Below are 21,326 nucleotides of genomic sequence, written 5' to 3'. Positions count from 1 at the left end.
AATATCATGGACAATCGAAAATAAAACAATTACTTCATATTAATTTTTAAAAAAACCGTAACAACCACTACCAACTTTGTTTATCTCGAGAGTCAAGTGCAGTCACAGACGACAATGTTTACGTGACGATCATTGCTGTCGAGATGATGCTGTCGTCGATCCTAGAGCCCTAAGCAGGCACAGAGGACGTTATTACATATCTGTATCTCTCGTCGATGTGTTGATCGTTACATGGTCATAACAGGTCATCAAGGGATTCCACCTTGCACGGATTCACTAATTCCTTGGGCGGATTCATTTGTGGCCAAGTTCACATTCGAGGACAGGTCAGCAGATTGTTAGGGTATTTTTTTACTGTTCTGGGGGGAATAATATTTTTTAGAGGGTCCCCCAGAGTTGAAATTATTCTATAAAAATTTTGCCACACGTATATTAATGAAAGAAATGTTCATTATTTCTTATTGTTTGGCTCAAAGCTTAGGGCCTGCTTGGTCATGACCTATTGCATAACCTATAGGAGGTCGTTCCCTTTTCCGGCACCCATTGTACGTCATTTGATGTTGAAATGCCGATGATTATTATTATAATTGATTTCTTTTTTTGTGAAGAATGATTTACACTCCCCTTCAATATTTGGCCCCATGCTAGAAGAAAGAAAAAGGTGTCATCTGACCCGTTCAAGGAGCCCATGATGAAAACGGGTTCAATAAATATATAAAAAAAAGTTGTACGTGGCATCGATGCATTGCGATGAAAATGTTGCTTCCTTTTAAAATGCAGTCAAACCCTGTTGTAATGCCACTATTCATCCCAAAGAATTTTGGCGGTATGAAAAGTTTGGCATTTTTCAGATCATGGCTCGAATAGCTTTTTGGAGAGGCTTCATTACATAAATTTGCTCATTTATTATGAACTACTGTATCTCGGTGTCTTATTTTAGTATTACACCATGTATAAAATAACCTATTTTATGCATGTTCAGTTTTAAGATGAGAAAATTCGTAAAATTTCAATATAATAATAATGTTTAATGTGTAATATTTAAGATACATATACACTTGACACCTGGCCAAAACTAGCTGGGCCTTAATTTAATCTCAAGTGTAAAATATACAGAGTATCGTATTTCAACTCTAGTGAATTCAACTAGTTTGAGAAAAAATTAAAGAAGAAGGAAAACATGTATCTGTTCTTAATATCGATGCTCTTTCATCTCATTTCAACAACCCTCAAATCATCGGGGGGGGGGGGAATAAATCACAGAGAGTAAGAAAATGCAAGCTAACTTTATTTCCTCCGTTTGTTTTTTTCCACGACTCAAGCTTCAAGGTTGCAGCTGAAAAATAAATTACGCATTGATCACTTTCCACACTGTTTGTAAATCTGTACAAGTCGTACATAGAAAAGTCGTACATTGATCTTCCTGTATGGTCGATAAAACATTTATCAGTTGCCAGATATAACTGTGTGTTGCCCCAGCTCATTTCACAAATGCTAAAAATTATGCTTATAATTTTTGTGATTGCATTTTCAATTGGTTGCTGTATTTTTTAAATATATGACATCCATACTTGTTATGGGAATCTTTTTCTCAGCCACCTTGTCGAGCATTTTACCTGTTGTGGCCTTATATTTGGCTCCAGGTCTTTTTTAGAGCATTATCGAAGACATATTTGCAGGTCTTAAGTTGGTAGTTCCGTAAGTTGATGACCTTCTCATAAGAGCCAAATCTTGTGAAGAGTTAGCTTCCCGTTTGAAAATAGTGTTAACTCGTTTGAAAAATTCCGGACTTCACGCCAAAAAAGAAAAATGCTTATTTGGTATAACAGAGGTAGATTTTTTTAGGTTTTGTGTACATAAAAATGGAATTCATCCCTCTGAGAAAAAAGTTGCGATTCAGGCCACCCCTATTCCTACCAATAAAGGGCCATTTAAGTATTATGTCATGTTGTGGCCTTGTATTTGTATTTTCTCTGCGGCATCTCTTCGGCCAACCTACCGCTCCATTATTTATATTCTCTCTAAGACGCCTCTTTCTCTCGGTACTTCATCAGCAACGCTCTCTAGCGGCGAGTCAGTTTTTTTTCATTGGCTCTAACAATGTGTGTACAAAATAAACTTTTCTATGTGACATTTCGAAAAAAATCATGAAAAACCAAAACGACAGGAAAGAAATAAACTTTTTCTTTTTAATTGCCCCTTTTTCAGCGTATTTTTGTAAGAAATAACCTTATTACATTATTTTAAAGGGTTAAAAACAGCAGAAGTAATATTTATTTTTCACAGCAATATTTTTCGTAACAGAGTTGACGAAATCCATGACTTCCAGACCTAAAACCAAAAAAATAAAATATTGCTAAATAAAAGCGCAAAATATTTATGAAACATTTAACTTCAAATCTTTGCCTATAAGCAGGGCCAGAACTAGGGGTGGGAGGCAACTGCCCCGGGTAACAAAATTTAGTGGGCAGCAATTTTAGGTGGGAAAAAAAACTTCTGTTATAAAATTATTGAATTCAAAGTTGAGGGGGGGGGGGTGGAAAAATCCTAGTTAATCCTAGAAAAATCATAGCCCTGCTATAAGTTAAGATAAATTTTATTTCGAAAATTCAACTTTGAATTTTTGCTCTCAAAAATGTGGAACATACATTTTTTTCTGGGAATGGCCCATGTACTTATTGCTATTTCATGTATAACGGTGTACGAATATGATAAAATAACTGTTCTAATAAATGTTGTATAATTTGTTTTTAATACTATGTATGCCGTTTATCTCCATTTTCTAGATATGCAAGTTTTTCACTGTGTATTTGGATCAAGTTGTTAACCAGTGTAATCTGATTAATCTGCAGATTTCCCCTAGGTATCAACATGAGTATAGATTAGGAGGATTTACTTACAAGTAATTATTAATATGGATTGAAGGTTTTTCTTTTACCTTTTACTTGAAGCTTCTGATTTTACTTTGATCCTTTTAATTGTAGGCATTTCGTTCTTGTTATTAATACAGTCCATTATCTTTACTTTGATTTCCAGTTTTTAATGTATGGTTTTGGACAGTAAGACAAATACCAAGAGTTTTACCGTATTGATGAAAACCTTGCCAATTTTGATTGTAATAGATTTAGACTTTGTGATGACGATACTTTTTCTGTTGCAGATAATCGAAGATTCCATTCATAATTTGCAGTATGAAACAGCAAAAGCTTCACAAGAGGATATGCTGAGAGAATTTTTTGAAAAAGTCATACTTGAGAATAATTGCAGAAACTATAACAGATATGTTTGCCAGCTCTCCGTTCAAATGCATTTTTAAGAGTATGGGTGAATCATCCACAAGATTATATAATGAAGATGAGGGGATGAAAAAAATGCCAGTTTTATAATAATTTAGGCACAATTTATAGCTTCTGATTAATTTCAAACTGAAGAAAACTCAAGGGAGTGTCAGTGTTGCAAAAGGGCATTGACGAAAAGGAATGATGTAGACTTTAATATGTATAGTGTCTGTGAAAATATTAGACTGGAATATCCACACTGTAGAAAACACACATCACAGTGAGATATCTCTGGTACAACTTTCAGATATCAGCAATTTAAGTCTACACAAATAGAAGCTACATCTGTGGAAGAACGTTTCATCAGATCAACTTTAAATAAGCTCACAAAAATTCACTCCGAGGAGGTGCCACGTGACTGTGAATTTTGTGTAAGGAATTGCTTTGCAAAAAATTTAAATGTACACAAAACTTTCCACACACGAAGGAAGTCTGAATTGTGAATTCAGTGGTAAAATATTTTTTATTTTTGATGAGGCAATTTAAATAACAAAACGAGGTTCCATCATAGGGAAAGGCAATATAATAGTGATATTGAATGGTAAAACGTTTTCTGATATTTACAGTTTTTAACCACACAAAACAGTCCACAGTGGGAAGAAGTCACACAGGTGTGAAATCTGTGGTAAAACATTTGCTCTTGTGGGTAATTTAAACATTCGCATCTTGTGATATTTGTAGTAAAACATTTTCTAGTTGCAGCAATTTTAATATGCACAAAACAATTGACAAGTCACATGAATGTGATGTCTGTGGTAAAACATTTTCCCAAAGTAGCAGTTTAAACATTCACAAAAGAGTCCACACAGGAGAGAAGCCACACAAGTGTGAAAGATGCAATAAAACATTTACTCAGAGTAGCCATTTAAACATTCACAAAAGAGTCCACACAGGAGAGAAGCCACACAAGTGTGAAATATGTAATAAAACGTTTTCTAGTCACAGCAATTTCAACAAACACAAAATAGTCCATACTGGGGAAAAGAAATTTGAATGCTATATCTGTCATAAAACATTTTCTCAAAATAGCAGTTTAATCATTCACATAAAATTTCACGCAGGGGAGAAGCCACACGAGTGTAAAATCTGCGGTAAAACATTTTCTCAACTTGGCAACTTAAAATCACACCATGTGGTTCATACTAGAGAGAAGCCACATCAGTGTGATATCTGTAGTAAAAAATTTACTCGAGCAGACACTTTAAACTTACACAAAAGAGTCCACACGGGAGAGAAGCCACATGAGTGCGAAATCTGTTGTAAAACATTTTCTCGACTTGACCATTTAAAAGTACACTATAGGCTGCATACTGGAGAGAAGCCGCATGAATGTGATGTCTGTGGTAAAACATTCTCTCGAGTAGGTGAATTAAACGTGCACAAAAAATTCCACACTGGAGACAAGCCCCATGAGTGTCTAATCTGTGGTAGAAAATTTTCTCAAGCAGACAAATTAAAATTGCACAACAGGGTCCATACTGGAGAGAAGCCACACGAGTGTGATATCTGTGGTAAAACATTTTCTCATGCTCACAGTTTAAACCTACATAAAAGAGTCCACACGGGAGAGAAGCCACACGAATGTACGATCTGTGGTAAAGTATTTTCTGACCACAGCAATTTTAACAGACACAGAAAAGTCCATACTAGAGAGAAGCCGCATGAATGCAATTTTTGTTCCCGAAAGTTCCCAACCAGTTCTCATCTGAAGAAGCACAAGTTGATTCATTCTGAGGGGAGTTCAAATGAAATTGGTAGTGGCAAGCAAATAGCTTAGCATGAAAATATGTCCTTACCAAGGCAACAAATCCTGGTTCCCTTGGTGACTGAATGGTGTGATGGAGCCTAAATTTTAGTTTGTTTTCTAAATTCAAGTCCGAGAAATATATATAATTTTTGGACCTTGATTGATATAAATACTGTTGATTTTAAAAAAATTCTTAACTGAATCTCCAACTTCATTTTTCTTTTACCCACTTGAGGGCTTTGAAACACTAAGCATTGTAAATTTAATCTGTAGAAAGAATATTCGGATTATGATGGGATTAATACTAAGATCAATTTCAAAAACTTACAATTTCTCACAAGTTTTATAAATAATTTCATCACTCATAATAGCTTTCCTTGTTCATTAAAATGTGCTACTGTGATTCCCATTTTCAAATCCGGAGATAAAAATAACTTGAGCAACTATTGTCCTATTTTGATTTTACCAATTTTTTCTAAACTGATAGAATCCGCTATGAAAATCAGACTTGTTAGTTTTGTACTTAACAATTTCTTTGCTCCTAATCAATATTTATTTTTTAAATAATTAAAAATGTTTAATTTACTAAACTTCTTCAAATTCACTTACAGAAGCATCGATAGAAATAAACAAACTAGCTATTTTTCTTGATATCTCTAAAGCATTTGACTGTAAATCACGAAATTTCACTTAGTGAACTGTATTATGCTGGTGTCAGAGGTTCAGATCATACTTAAGAAATAGAACACAAAATGTTAAAATTAACAATTCATTTAGTTCTTACTCGAACATTGGTAGAGGAGTTCCTCAGGGGTCCATTTTGAGTCAATTGCTTTTCATTATTTTCATCAATGATTTTTGTGCTTTAAAATTTTTCGGTAAAATTATTGCATATGCAGATGACTCTAATTCTTTATTCATGCGACGATCAATTTACATTGATATCTCAAATTGAGGAAGATCTTCTAATTATTAACGATTGGTTTGCTCAGAATGATATGAGTTAAACCCTGACAAAACAAAATTTATGCACTTTTGCCTCTGGGGAAGTCCCAACTCAAATCTTGTTCTCAAATCTCATGCAACAGGGTTGTTCACTTTACGCTTGTAATTGTTAATGCTAGGAGAGGTCTTCTTGTGGAAATATTTACATTAGTATCTACATTGATTCTAATTTGAAATGGAAATCTCATGTTGAATTCCTCACAAAAACTCAGATTTTTCTTGTATAGGTTTGCAAAGAATTGTTCACATCACACTTTCTTGCGCTCTGTTTTTTATGCCTGGGTTCATTCATCATTACAATACGGCCTACTTACATGGGGCTGTGGTTATAAGACTAACTTATTACCACAATTATAACTTATTCAATTCAAATTTCTCAAGTTTTTAGGATACTCAACTTCAAATAATATTTCTTTATATAATAAATATATCCTAAGCCTACGAGAACCTGTCTTCTATAAAGCAATAATTTTTCTGCACAAAAACAAAAATCTTTGCACACCCAAAGTGAATGTTTCCTTGAGACGATCTCACGTGATCTGAGATTCCCCCACATAGAAAAAATATTTTTTGCAAACATTTTTTTTTACATTTCTCCTAAAATTTATAACACTTTACCAATTGAATTGCAAAATATAACACTGTTTCCTGCTTTTAAACTACAACTTCAACAATACATTGCTAACATACCAAATATTGAAACTTATTTAAATAGTCAGACAAACTTATTCATTTTGATTATGTTTCACCGAAGCGATTTGCTTATTTTTTTACAAATAAATATCTGTATGCCACCTCTATTTTTTATACTCAGCGCATGCATTTTCTTGATTTGCCGATATGTATATTTTTTCATACATGCCTTTTTTTTTTTTCTTTTTTTTTTCACGCTTCTAACATAGCAATACTAATTTTACTAGAGACTTTTAGTTTTAGCTTCATTGTATGTTGTTAGTACGGGTAGCCAAGTTACCCCTTGTCAACTCATATGTAACTCAGTGTATCAAAAATTACTTCAGTCTGTAACATGTTGTGCCTATATTTTTTCCCTTTTCTTTTTTTTTTCTCTCTCATCTTGTATAAGTGAAAGTGAATAAATTTCTTAAAAAAGAATTGCTTGCTGACCTTTAAAATCACTTTATAAAATCGGAAAAAAATTAATAACTTGTATGGAGGTTTATGACACGAACAAGAAAGCAAACAATAGTCAAATCCGTCTTATCATGTGGGGGCATTATAATTAATTAGAATAAGTTAACTCTTCATTGGATTGTACAACTGGCATGTATTGTCTTCGATATGCTGAATGGGCTTGTCCTATGGTTAGTGGATGTTGAAGTAAGGAGGACAGACACTGTTAGCAGAGGAGCATCCCCACTGGTGCCCTTGCGTCTGATAGTAAGAATCTACATACAACTCGTGGCAAAAAGTATTCCAAACATACCAATAGCACGTTCAAAATGCAAAAAAAAAAAAAAAAAAATTTCTTTCCTGATTATATAATTTTTTTTTTAGTAAAATCAATCATGACCTGACCTGAATTGAGATTCTGACGCCGGCTCCACGGCACATATTTTTGGGCCGCTCATATCAATGGGCACCCCTGTGGGGGAGGGGGGGCCTACTGTGTATGTGTGTGGCAGATGTAGCGTAAAGAAATTTAGACATGTCCAAGTAAGAAAATATAGACGTATTTATTAGATAAATGAGCACACTCAATCATTCAAGCACCATGGTTTCATTAAAAAAGAGGAAATCAAAATATTTTTCAGAAAACTAGTTAAAATCAACTTTTTTAAAAATTACACTCCGGGATATAAGCACTCCCCATCCTTTTAACGCCAGCTCCTTCCTAGGGCCAATAAAACGTTTAAAGTAAATAAAGGATTTAAAATCAATAAAATATCAACGAAGCTAAAAAACAGGAAAGCAACTCAAGTCAAAGCTAACTAATTGGGAAGGCAGCAATAAAGACAAAGAGAGCAGCCAATCCCTCCCACGAGTGATCAGGACGCCCCTCCTCCCTGATCCGCCATCACCCAAAAACGTCTCAATAGCCAACCATACTATTCGACTGACATGAGGCTCAACATTTTGATTAATTACCAGTCAATTAGTGGTATTTATATTTAAGCAAAAATAGTATCTCTCAAAAAATCTCCATATTAAAAATCATATTTAGTTTATTTAAAACAAACCACAAGATGTCATCTTTTTACAACTGCCAAGGACGGCAGAGCACATTTTGTGGCCTGCCATACCTGACAATTACAGCCTGACAATTTACAATCTCCGAGAGGTGTCCAAATTCAGATTCACGGATAGTGTCATATTGAGATTTAGCCAATTTCTTAATCTATTCAAATAGTGATTTCTGTCCGATATCTCTTCGGATGTCCTAATTCCTCATAATCCATCGTCCCCCGGTGAGTTGACGAAAAGTTTTATTTTCAAAAATTTATAGGGCACTCAAGCTGCCCTTTCTGATAAAAGCCCACACCCGCACCGCATATAAGATAGTGGGCCCAGGGCCGTCTTGAGAGTATCATAAGCCCCCGGGCCAAGTGGTTTTTCGGAGGCCCTACCTGGTTAATCCTAGAAAATTTCAACCGCATCTCATTTTTGTGAGGCCCCTATTCTCTTGAGGCCCCCGGGCCGTGCCCGGGTGGGCCCATGTGTTAAGACGGCACTGAGTGGGCCTAATAACTGAATTATGAAAAATTAATTTGTTTCTGAGAGCTAATTTGCGGCGTATAATCCGCGGTATATACGAAATCGATTTTATTGGTTAATTGACGTTTAAATTAAAAGTGAATGTGTCAAATCTCAACCTCTCCGCCGACATTATAAAGTATAGGCTCTACGCCAAGGTTCCCTTAACGAACCCCATTTAGATCGAGTAGCTAAGCTAATAGCTCGAGGACTAATGTAATTTACCCAATGGCGTTGGGTGTCTTAAGTTCTCGTCTCGACAAGTGCTACAAAGCCAGGCCAATTGATAGATCACATCAACGAACTCAACACGAGTTTAGGTCACTTATGACTAAAAATGAGTCATAATAGTTTGCATATAGCTAAAACAACAAAATGGCCACAATTAATCAGCATCAACTCACCCAACAACTCCAACAATGAATAACCAGCATACAACAGCGAATAGAAGAGTTGTGTGCATATATGTGGGGGACCCGGTTCCGTTCATAATCCCGACAGAATTGAAATCCTGACAGGTCAGGATCCCGACACCGTCAAACTGAAAAATTTAATTCCGCCGCAAAAGCCGCACTTCGCGTTTTTCGTCGGTATTTGCATTTCTCGAGGCGAGGGGCGTTGGGGAGCCGATATGAATAATAAATTGCGATCAACTAAATTTTCAAATTTTAATTTCGCCGTATAAGCCGCACTTCGCGCTTTCTGTCGGGATTTGCGTTTGTCGCCTCAAGCGGGTTGTGGCGCGTAATAAATTCGATTGGCAAATTGATCACCAGATTTGTAAAGTGTTTGCCAAATGAATTTTTTTTTGAAAAATTGTTTTCCAAAAATCTAGACTTATTTGCCAAAAAAATGTGACATTTTTCTCGCTTTCACTATTATGTCACATTTTTTGAAGGAAGGGGAATACAAGGCATAATATTTATATATATTGTGCGTCCTTTTTTATGCTGTTCTCGTTTTCATCAGATCACACGTTGATGAATAAAACAAATTTATTGGGGGGGAGGGGGGCTCAAATGGATTCAGCCTCTAGATTCCGGCGCTTATGAGTCTACATGAGAATCGAGCAGAACTTAGGCATTTTTTCAGATGACGTTTTATTCATATGCGTATTTATAAGGGGCCGGTTTTTCCGAGCCTCTCTCAGCAAAGACGAACCTCAGACTCTCGCCGTCCTAGGCACTTCTGATTTTGCTGCTCCTATGTGAAATGCTCTTATGCTTTGTTTCTTTAATTTTTTTTTCCAGAAATCATGTCCTCCCACCCAGCTGTAAATTTTCAAAATCAAAGACATTTCTTAGTATTTGTTCTTCTAAATATGGTTTTGAGCATGCATTGCTTCATACACACACTCATGACATAAATGGAGATGCTTAAAAATGTTTTGTATAACTGTAGTTGTTCGACTTTTAAAATTGAGACAATTTGTGTGCGTGTATTGCAGAATTACAATCAAAAGCGGTAGCGCAACCATGCCCCACCCCTGCCAGTTAGGCTGGTATCTTCGCTCCCCCTACATTGCATTATAAAGTATGAAGAACAAAAATTACGCACAGTCGTCCCGACCCCCAGGGCTGGTACCCCTGTGGGAGCCATGCTGACTCCAAAATATTCGAGGTCGTACGCATTGCCCTGGCTAGCCTATTTGTTGAAGGAAGCCCTGTCCAGGACCGTCCCAACAGCATTATAACCCCTCCCCCCGGCACAGGGCCGTTACTAGGATTTTAACCACCCTGGGCAAACATGATTTTGATTCCCCATTACTTTGAAATTCAATAACATTGCGAAAGTGTTCTTTGTTTTCACACCTAAAACTGCTGCCCCCTAAATTTTTCCGTCCGAGGCAGTTGCCTCCTCCCCCTTCTCTAATTCTGGCCCTGCCTCAGGCAAAGGGGTGTTGTGGGGTCTTTTTTTTTTTTGAGCCTCACTTGATTGGAAACATTCGATAACCAATTTACATTCTGAATGCCGAAAATTTTGATTAGATCTCATTGTCATGAGGCCCTTTCGTATATTTTTTTACATTATAAAATTGGTGAATTACTAATAAATGATGAAAATTCATTTTTATGATCATTTACGTACCGGAAAAAATCATTTCAAACTAATTAAATGTCTTCAATTAGTTTGGTCGTCTGATTAACCAGTTTTCCGTTGACCCATGGTGGGCCGAATTAAGCCGTTGTTAATTGACGGAGTTTTTCGCCCGTGGGCTTCGTGGAGAGTTCTGGTTTTTCTCACAATGTTTGATAGGTTGAATACCCCTGGATTAAAACAGTTGAAATTTCTTTTCACATATAAAATGGTAAAATTAATTTTTACAAACAGTGCATTCCGAGGATTGAGTTCAACACATTCTTGATTGCTTTTTGCAACTACAGTGAAACCTGTCTTCAATGGAATCGTAAAGGACCGAGATTTTTTTCCATTGAGCACAGGTTTCCACTTAATAAAGGTTCAATTGATATAATGTGCAAAATTATGTAACGATCTCGTAGGTAATTGAAATAACATATAAAAATAAATTAATTGAATTAAACAAATTAATTGAAAATAAATTTAGGTTTTGGCAGCATCTCTATAAAGTTCCGACCTACGTTTTGTTTGTGTTCTAAAATAACGACATTTACGTTCTTTTTACCTTTCTTAAAATTTTCGACCAGGTGTCACTGTCTGTCGTGTCAGGTTCAGTTTGTACATTATTGTCTATGTTTATGTAATCCTCAGCATCAGACCCCCGTTCCTTGATAGACAACGAGAGTTCAAGGGGGAGTGGTTGGTGAGGGGCTCACGAATACAGAGGAGAGTGAAATGTGGGAGCGATTTCTGGCAGTATCTGCTCGTTTGCGAGCAACAGCTGCCCTCTGAATAGGCCCGCGGAGGGCCAGTACGAAGAGAAAGACAATATTGTTTTCGTATGTGTTATGTGTATGTGCTTGTACGCGTGTCGGAAAACGAATTTAGATGTCTGTCTTCTAAATATTTGCCTAAGGAAAAACTCAACATGTCAGCATTGTTAGTTAATTACTAGTATAAGGAATGAAGGAGGAAAGACAGAGGAGAGCGTGTCCGAACTGTATCATCTCTCTCAACAAAAATCCTCGTTTTCGTCAACGTTTCTCCAGTCCAACTTTTCGGACTTCCGATTGAACGCGGAGGGGTGTCACGAGATCGCCACGTTATGCTGCTCCCTCGGTGAAACCCATCGAGAAGAAATATAAGTACTAATAGTATAAGTACTAAAGTATAAATATATACTTTATTTCTCCTCTAAGATGAAACCACGCGGAAAATGATGACTCACCCCTGGGGAAGAGAAGGAGTGACTGGGGGAAGACAGAGCAAAAAATAGCCAAAATGCGTGGTGAAACATGATTATGCAAAAATTCATATGCTGGAATTTACATTGGAATTTGAATTCCTGCTGAAATTACGAGTCGAAAGTTCTGAAATTTTGAATTTACATCACAATTCATTTCCCGTCGAACGAGACCATTCGCAGCTTCGACGCACAGAGTTAAGTGGGCCAAATGAGCGATTTAATTTTCACACGGAGTTATAAAATACCCCGCGCTAATTAAGGCTTTTAATTAGCGTGGGAGGTGTTATCAGGTGGGATTTACATACAGGGTGATGAAGAAACAAAACATTGTGCCGTGGGGATTTGTTAGAATGACATAAAAATTATATTTTTCATCACTTGCCTTGAATGTCATATCCAAATAATAATAACAATGATGATGATGTTAATTAGTGATTATGTGGCGTGTTTTTGTGGGGGGTTTACATCATATGATTGGGAAAATTGGGGGCCGTTCAAGTATTATGTAAGTAAATTTTTAGCCCTTTTTGCCGCCCCCCCCCGTCAGCAAACGTCATCAAAACTCTAACCCCCTCCCTCCTTTGTCAGCAAAATTTCGTCATCACTGCCCCCTACGTCCTAACGCATATTGGTGGGATCAGAAACGTACGAGAGAGGGGGGCATAGGGGGCTCGTGCGCCCCCACCTCAGACAAAAAGAAATTATTTTTTTAATTCAAAAAATATTATAAAGGTATTTTCTTTAGAAATTTAAATGTTATTATAATCGATTTCTGTTAATTTCAATGCTATTTTAAGGATAAGAACTCAAAATTTCTCTTTAAAAAGTTCATTGCAACCCACCCTTTAAGTCGTCACAAGGTAAACCCTTGACCCACAGACCGAATGTGGTCTAGAAGGTTATCTGATGTTGCTTGCCCCCCCCCCCCAACCTAATTATGTAAAAATGAACTAAGCGGCACATTTGAAAATCGCTTAAATGACCCGTGGCACAATTTCAGAGCATTTAAGTGGCCCGTGGCACATTCTCAGATCACTGAAGTAGGCCTCAACTGCATCACACCCCTAGCTACTATTTAGAACAATTTTTTGAGCCAAGTTTAATAAACATGTCCACCAGAACTTTTTTTTTTGGAGGGGGGGGGGAGTAGCCGAGATGGCCCTTCAAACATGTTTGAAGCTTGGGCCCATGGGCCGGATACAAGTTTACGCCTGTGGATTAGACTATAAAAATTTTAGAAATGTCCTTTTGTAAAACTTGAAAAATACAACCAATAAGCACATCAGTTAGAATCGAGCGAATGTAATAGGAATATTGGTTGTTTTTCCACGTTTTGTAAAAGATATTTTATCAACCTTTTATAGCGTAATCCCGGTCTTAGTCACAATCATCACACCCTGGCAATAGATAAACGAGGCTTTTAACAATTGAAAAAAATAATAATTAGGAGCCACGATTTTTTATTTACGAGAAAAACAGCCAAAAATCCGTGTCCGGAAAATTCACCGCCAGCAATTCACCGCCAGCAATTCACCGACAACAATTCACCGCCGGAAAATTCACCGACCAACAATTCACCGACCAATAATTCACCGACCAATAATTCACCGACCGACAATTCACCGCCATGCAATTCACCACTAGGAAAATTCACCGACAACAGTTTTAGTGCGAGTCAGTTAGCGAGGGAGTGAGCGATTGAGTTACTGAGTGAGTGAGTGACCCAGTGAGTGACTGAGTGACCGAGTGAGTAAGTGATTGAGCGAGTGACCGAGTCAGTGATTGAGTGACCAGGTGAGTAAGTAATTGAGCGAGTGACCGAGTCAGTGATTGAGTGAGTGACCCAGTGAGTAAGTGATTGAGCGGGTGAGTGAGTGACCCAGTAGTGACTGAGTGACCGAGTGAGTAAGTGATTCAGCGGGTGAGTGAGTGACCCAGTAGTGACCGAGTGAGTGATTGAGCGAGCGAGTAAATTGGTTAGTGAGTGAGGGAGGGAGTGAGTGAGTGAATGTTCAGTGAGGGAGTGAGTGAATTGGTTAGTTAATTTTTTTAACGTAGTAGTGTCACAAATGATTAAAAAATCCGATTGTTCCGAAAACATATCCCTTCTCAATGTGTCTATATTACAATATTGATCTAATGTCATATTTACAGCTTCAGCGGTTTTGGCTCGGCGATGATGAATCAGGCATGACATGTTATTTTATATGCAGTACTAGGGAGCTCTTCCCCCCCCCCTGCCATCTGTCAACCCCCCCCCCCTTTTCTATTCACAACATATCTTATTTATTTCGTCCCACTTCATCAGCGTGCTATGGAAAGGGACACGTGAAAGCACCAGCTTACTGAAGAAGCGAATTTTATAATAATAAAGCAACAAAAAACAAATGTGATTTATCAAGTAACCCCAGAAAACTTCCCCACATGGGGGTCCCCACACTCCAAATTGTTGAATTTTAGGGGGGTGGCCCTGACTGGATTTATCTCGGGCTACCGATGTGTTGCAAATTTCACAATGTTAGACAACAAAAACCAATGAGATTCATCCAGGGACACCCGAAATGAAACCTATCAACTTTTCCATGGGGCCCCGACCTGAAGGCTTGTCGGACATACCCCCCTGTGAGTGGCCACGAAAATTTTTAATTTTTATCAATTTTAAAACGAATAAAATCCAGGGCCCACATCCAGTAACGGGGACCCCATACGCAGATTTTTAGTGGGGCACACAGACACTGGATTTATCTCGGGCTTGTGCTGTTGAAAATTCTACAATGTTAAACAATAGAAAAGAATGAGATTCATCCAGTGCCCCCAAAATGGATCCCTGACTCGGAAGCTAATCTGGCATCCCCTGTGAAGGCCACTGCAAATATTCATTTTACCAACGAATAAAATCCAGCCCCCCTCCCCCCCACGCAATTACCCGTGACCGAATTCGCAAATTTTATGGGACCTGAGACTGGGTATACATTGGGCTTCCGCTATCGCAAATTTGTCAATGTTAAACCAGCAAGAAAACAATGAGTTCCATCAAGGACCCCTGGAAATGAAACCTTTTAACTTCCCCATGAAGGTGTATGTGCAATCTCCCGGGTACCCCGACCCTGTATGTTGGGAGCACTGGTGATATATGTATATTTTACGTATACTTACCTCTCGGCATGACCCCCCACGATGGCAGGGCTGACAGGGGCCGGAACGTTTCTTATCATTTGTGATATTTTCACACTATAAATTAAGCACAGAGGGGCCCGTGAAAACGCTGGTTTGGGGGCCCGCCATCTATTTCAGCTTAGGGGACCTGCTGTAGGATGTGGGAACCTCTGGGTACATGCACATAACTTGGTCCCGATATATGCAAGAGTTAAATGAAAACTTGACCCCAAAATCGTAACCGACTTCCGTAACACAAAAACGTAACAGATTTCCATCACTCAAAAAACGTCACCGACTCCCGTAATAAAAAAATCGTCACTAATTTCCGTTGCATAGGAAGTATATATATACGTATATAGTAAATATAGAGTACATATACTAGATACGCACTAAGGCGGGATTCCTGAAAGTTCATCACGTGAAATCGCGGGTAACAGCTAGTTCAGCATAAAAAAAATCCATTGATTACTGATGATCAGCGATGTTTTTTATAACATCAAAGTGATAACAGGAGATGATTTTAAGCATTTTCAGGAAGTTAATTCATCGCGTATCCACCTACTTTATTATCTTTTAATTCTGTTACTATCCCTTTTAACATTTCATTAGAAGTTTCTGAGTAAAACCGAGTTAATGGAATTTTGTTGAATATACTATCTTGTATTGGGCAACAGCAATTTGTAATTTATACAAATACAAGGCCACAACAGGCAAAATGCCCAGCGAGGTGGCTGAGAAAAAGATGCCCACAATAAATATGGATGTCATATATTTCAGAAATACAGCAACCCAAATCCGTATCATCTGAATTTCTTCTCATAAAGTCATTATTTAAACTTTCCGCCATATCTTTAGGACATGGCACTTACTCACTCAATAGATCACTCACTCACTAGATCGCTCACTCACTTACGGACTGACCTACTCGCTTATTGAATCAGTAACTCACTCGCTCACTGAATCACTTACTCACTGGGTCACTCACTCAGTAACTCAATCGCTCATTCCCTCGCTAACTGACTCGCATAGAACTGTCGTCGGTGAATTGCATGGCGGTGAATTGTTGGTCGGTGAATTGTCGGTCTGTGAATTTTCCTAGCGGTGAATTGTTGGTCGGTGAATTTTCCTAGCGGTGAATTGTTGGTCGGTGAATTTTCCTAGCGGTGAATTGCATGGCGGTGAATTGTTGTCGGTGAATTTTCCGGCGGTGAATTTTCCGTAAACTCTAAAAATCATGTTCACTTGGTCTTTTTAAGGACTTTTTCCATGTTGGCAGACATATTTACATAATTACCGAAAAATTTGTGTTGTCACAGATTCCAATTAGTTATACATATTCATTCAGCCACCAATGCCAATTTTTTTTAGTCGCCACGGTGACCTAGGATTTGTCAAATCCTGATATAAGGTACATCTTGTTTTCATAAGGAATCGCAGAACTTCATAACCTCCTCACGATTTGTACAATAATTTGTAAAAGTTTTGAATTCTTTCAGATTTTGACACTTTTGTATGAATATCTTGAGGAAACTCTGATCGACATGCCCTTCGGGAATCTTCAAATATTCGAGTAAAGGACACTGATTTCCTTCTAAAAAAATTTTGAGAACACTGGTGACATTGCATCGCCATCCCCTGATTCCGAGATGCAACAAGGTGTGCTTCCACTTGTTTACCGCCTGTTCAAGAGCCTCCAAACTCATATCGTTATCATCGTTGAGAGCAATGTCGAGAAATCTGACTTTATTGGATGGGATCTTTGAGACATCACTGAAAATCAAATCGTCATTCCAAACTAACTCTAAATGTTCCAAGTTATTTGAATTCTTTAGTAAATAGCACACGTCCAATCCATGGAAATCACATTCCTCGGCGTTGAACACTATCAAATCTTTGAATCCAAAGCAATCGTTTCCACCCGTGGTAACAAGCTCACATGCTTCCAACTCCAATTTCCGTAATCGGGGGCAGCCACTCACAAGTTTATAAATCGGAAACTCAGAACTGTAGTAATTGCGACACTCAAATACTTCAATTGACGTGCATTTTGCAGCAATTTCTGTAATCAGCCGTTCACTGTCCTCTATTTGACCACAGGCAAATCTCAGATGATTCAATTTCGGTCCACATGTGGTGAGGATCGGGTCCAGTTCTTGGAGCCAAAATTGGCCAAAATTTATGACGGGAAACGTCTTCCATATGCAAATGTTCCAGATTCGGGCAGTGTTCATCCACGGTCATCATCGTATTTTCCTCGATGTCGATGAATGAAATTTCAAGAGCTTTGAGGTCGCAGATACTTGAGAGCACGGCCGATAGACGATCGGGTTCGAGTGTAACACAGCTAACATCAAGGTTCTGGGTATGCCAGAGTAATCCTCTCTTGGCGAGAGACAGTAAGTAGTTCAAATCCCCTTGTATACTTTTCCATAGCGAAGGTGTCGACGAAATGTTCCTCCAGGATTTGCACACGAGTATGACATTCCTTGAGAATTCCATGTGTCCCTCGGATTCGATGTAATGCGAGAAAATCTGCACTAACAACTCTGGAGCCAAATCTTCGATGGTCGTCGTCATGATCGAATCCGGAACTTCAATCAACGAACATCTCGACAATAAAGATTCTTGAATACTCTTTTTACGTGTCTCAATTCCAACTGGCATTAAGCGTTGCGTTGTTTATAAAAAAGAGTCATGGTAGAAATGGCGCGTTGCCAACAGTAAAAAATCAAACTTTTTAAAACTCTCATTAAAAAAGTATCTGAAATCGTGATCTAAACAACTGGAACATTTTTTTTTTTTTGGTCATGAATATTCTAATTACGCATTTTGGTCCCCTTTGCAATAGATGGATACTTTTTTGCAACAGCAGACAATCAAAAAGAAAATCAGCAATGTTCAAAACGATGATGCCCCAGGAAGAAAAATAATTCGCAAGAATTCGAAAACAACAACCACTACGAACTTGATTTTTGGTCACAGTCGACGATGTTTACCCGGCGGGCGTTGCTGGTGAGATCGTGCTGATTTTATTGGTCATTCGGGGTAAAAACAGGATCTTTTCTTGCGTGGATTCATTAATTTTTCTGACGGAGGCATTCGTCAGTGGTCGAGTTCACATTCAATTACAGTTCGATATACGCAACAGTGAATCATTACACATCACTTCTGAAATATAGATGGCAGCAGGGCTGCAACTAGATGCTTGGTCACCCGGGGCAAGCGCGCATTTTGACGCCCTCTTGTGATATTGAAGGAGGTTTCAGAATAAAATTGGCGCCCCTTCGAATCCAGCGCCCAGGGCACGAGACCCGCCTGCTCTCTCCTAGTTGCGGCCCTGGATGGCAGCACTGGAAAATCAGACTGTTCAGGTACACACACACTTCCGCCACAACTCACTAAGTCAACGTTTCCCAACCTTTTGAAGTTCGCAGCACCCTTCGGAATAACATCAAAAACTTGGGGCACCCTTCCTTGAATACAGGAAAACCGCACGCACCTCTATGTTAATATTTCTTCATAACTTCTAACGAACGTATAGGAGGCGTACCGGAAAGGCGATAAACCCTCAAAAAATTTCCAAGAGCAAGAGGCACCACATGCTGCCACCCGCGCGGTCCACGCTACGCAGGTGTAAGCCTCCCTCCGTACCGGACATTCCCTTCCTTGAACACAGAATTTACTACAACAAAAATCACTGAGTAAAAATACATCAGTAGAGTTTTGTTTGATTAATCATTAAAGTGAAACTTGTGATTCATGCTTAGAGAACAGATACTTGGAATCAGGCCAGTTGGCAACGAAATACTTAAATTGCTCTCAAATTCTATCTCTTGACAGATGGCAGCACTACACATAACAAGTATTACACAGAAACAAACGTTACGTTAGGTTCACGACACATACACGCACATTCCGGCATGTACCAATTCATTAGAAATTGCATAGAGGAATGTGTACGAGGTGCATGTACGGTTGAGTAGTAGTAGTCTATTTCTTGCTTTGCATTTTATTGTCGCCATATCAGAAAAGGCTTGCTCGCGTAGATATGATGTTAAAAAGGGCAAAAGCGCATTAATTGCTTTCATTAGATTAGGATACTCCTCTCAGTCCAATCCAAAAAAGCAGCCACCGACGCCTCACTCTTGGTGAACTTGCCTTTGAGTCTGGAATCGGAGATCAAATAAATTCACCTCGTCCACAAGCACTGAAATCCATTTCCTCCGCACTGTCTGCGAAATCAAATGGTCAAACAAACCAGTAGAAATTCTCAGTGGGTAGTACATGTGTATTGCATCTTGCAATCTTGATAGGTGTTGACAAATGAGTTTAGTAGTATACGCAGCGGTATACCGCGCTTTTTTGGCACGCTCCATCTCCGGGGACCCTCCGTCTCTAGGTATTTACTGAGATATAGTATGATATGGTCTTCCCTACTCCGAGGACCCTCCGTCTCTGTATTTATATGTTTATCCCCACTTTCGGTATCTCGAACGAAATCTCTCTATTATCTCGAGTTTTTGTCTATTCATAGTTATTTTATTATTTATGTTTCAACTATTACTTTTTATTTCATTCACTTGAAATTTTTTATACATTTCTATTAAAAGTTTTTAAAAGTTTAAAAAGTTTTAAAAATATGTTTTAACGTACTTAATTTTTTATATTTTCAATTTCTATACAAAGTTTTTCAATTCAACTCTTTAAACAAATACTTTTAAACTGATTCTTTTTTCTATATATTTGTAATATATTAATTCAATATTGTTATTTACTTAATGTTTTCTTCATTTCTTTAATACTTCTTATATTACTTTTATGAAATTATATGATACATATAAAAAATAAGAGAATGCATGCAAAAAACCCACAAGACAGGAAACAAATCTATAGCAAAAATAATTTATTCATGAAATAGGAGCGTATATACATATGGGAGATAGGGGATTTTCCCCTATTGTGGAAACATTATCAATATCCGTAGGGTAACGTGGAGAAGTCATCCTTCAATATTCTTTTGTCGTAGACAAGGCCATACTTCTAGTGAGAATTCGTCTTCTTTTAACCTCTCTGGTTATCTTATATTCGTCTCGAATGACGACTTTTGCGGTGAGGTACAGGGATTGAACCAGGGCATTCATCGTGTCGTAATTGAGGATTTTTGAATTCCTATAGTTCAGTGTGAAACCGCGAATCTTACAAAACACTCGTCCATCCGACCTTCTATATGCATAGTTTTTTGCTCCACCTATAAAATTTACGAAAATAGAATAAAAACGTTGACAAATATCAGTTTTCCCTATGGAAAAAAATATTAATGACGCTTCATTCAAATGAGAACCTTTTTTTTTTTATGGATTGAATATTAATTTTTTAAAAAAAGGGTATTACCTGATACAAAGTCAGTAATCGTATGTCCATCAAGTTCATCTGTGAACTGTCCAAGAAAATCACCAAGTGGCGGGTCGTTGGCCCCGTTACTGGCATAGATTATTCTGAAATTTAAAAAATAAAAATCAATAAGTAAATGATTGCTAATGAAATTAAACAGTTTCATCAAAATTTTTATAATATGTTAGCAACTTACGAGTCTGTATCAAAATACAACAAGGCATCTCCTAGCTTCTCCATTTCCGAGTATAACTTTAGCCGAGCCCACGCTGTTGTGAATGTAGCGAGAAAAATATTTGTCCTATCTGTTTGGGGTGTGCAATCAGTCTTGTACTGCCAATGAACAGCTGCTATGTTTTCGGTTGGTAGATACAAGTCCTTAACCTGCAAAAGTTTTTGGTTTAATGAATGAGTATTTGAATTTTTTAACTAGTTAAAATTATAACTCTGAATGTTTTATAAAACTATGAAGAATAATCTAAAAAACATATTTACCTCTATCGCAGTATCATTCATCATCTTATAAAAATCGGATGTTTTGGTTACATACGTCAATTGGGTCTTGTTTTCTTGCATTCCCCAGCGACCCCAGAAGCTAAGAAAAAAACCGTTAGTTTACCAGTGATTCTATATGATCATGAAAAAAAGA

General features: G+C 37.8%; 1 protein-coding gene across 2 annotated transcripts; it reads left to right on the top strand.

Annotated features, from left to right (window-relative positions):
* Positions 1–115: 115 nt before the first annotated feature.
* Positions 116–7,197, top strand: LOC149065164 (uncharacterized). 2 transcript variants are annotated; one of them, XM_089254355.1, is made up of 3 exons: positions 116–326; positions 2,787–2,902; positions 3,161–7,197. In XM_089254355.1, the coding sequence occupies exon 3, from the start codon at positions 4,051–4,053 to the stop codon at positions 5,113–5,115; it is 1,065 nt and encodes a 354-aa protein (XP_089110481.1). In that variant the 5' UTR covers positions 116–326; positions 2,787–2,902; positions 3,161–4,050; the 3' UTR covers positions 5,116–7,197. The 2 variants fall into 2 exon arrangements, with proteins under 2 accessions (XP_089110481.1, XP_089110482.1); XM_089254356.1 differs by lacking the exon at positions 2,787–2,902.
* The last annotated feature ends 14,129 nt before the right edge of the window (positions 7,198–21,326 follow it).

This window comes from Pholcus phalangioides, unplaced genomic scaffold (assembly GCF_987345545.1).
Source record: "Pholcus phalangioides strain wild (caught in Gottingen) unplaced genomic scaffold, Ppha-v1.0 ptg000041l_1, whole genome shotgun sequence".
In the NCBI taxonomy this organism is placed as follows: domain Eukaryota; kingdom Metazoa; phylum Arthropoda; class Arachnida; order Araneae; family Pholcidae; genus Pholcus; species Pholcus phalangioides.
The sequence above is the reverse complement of the archived record's forward strand: the minus strand, read 5'-3'. Positions and strand labels throughout refer to the sequence as shown.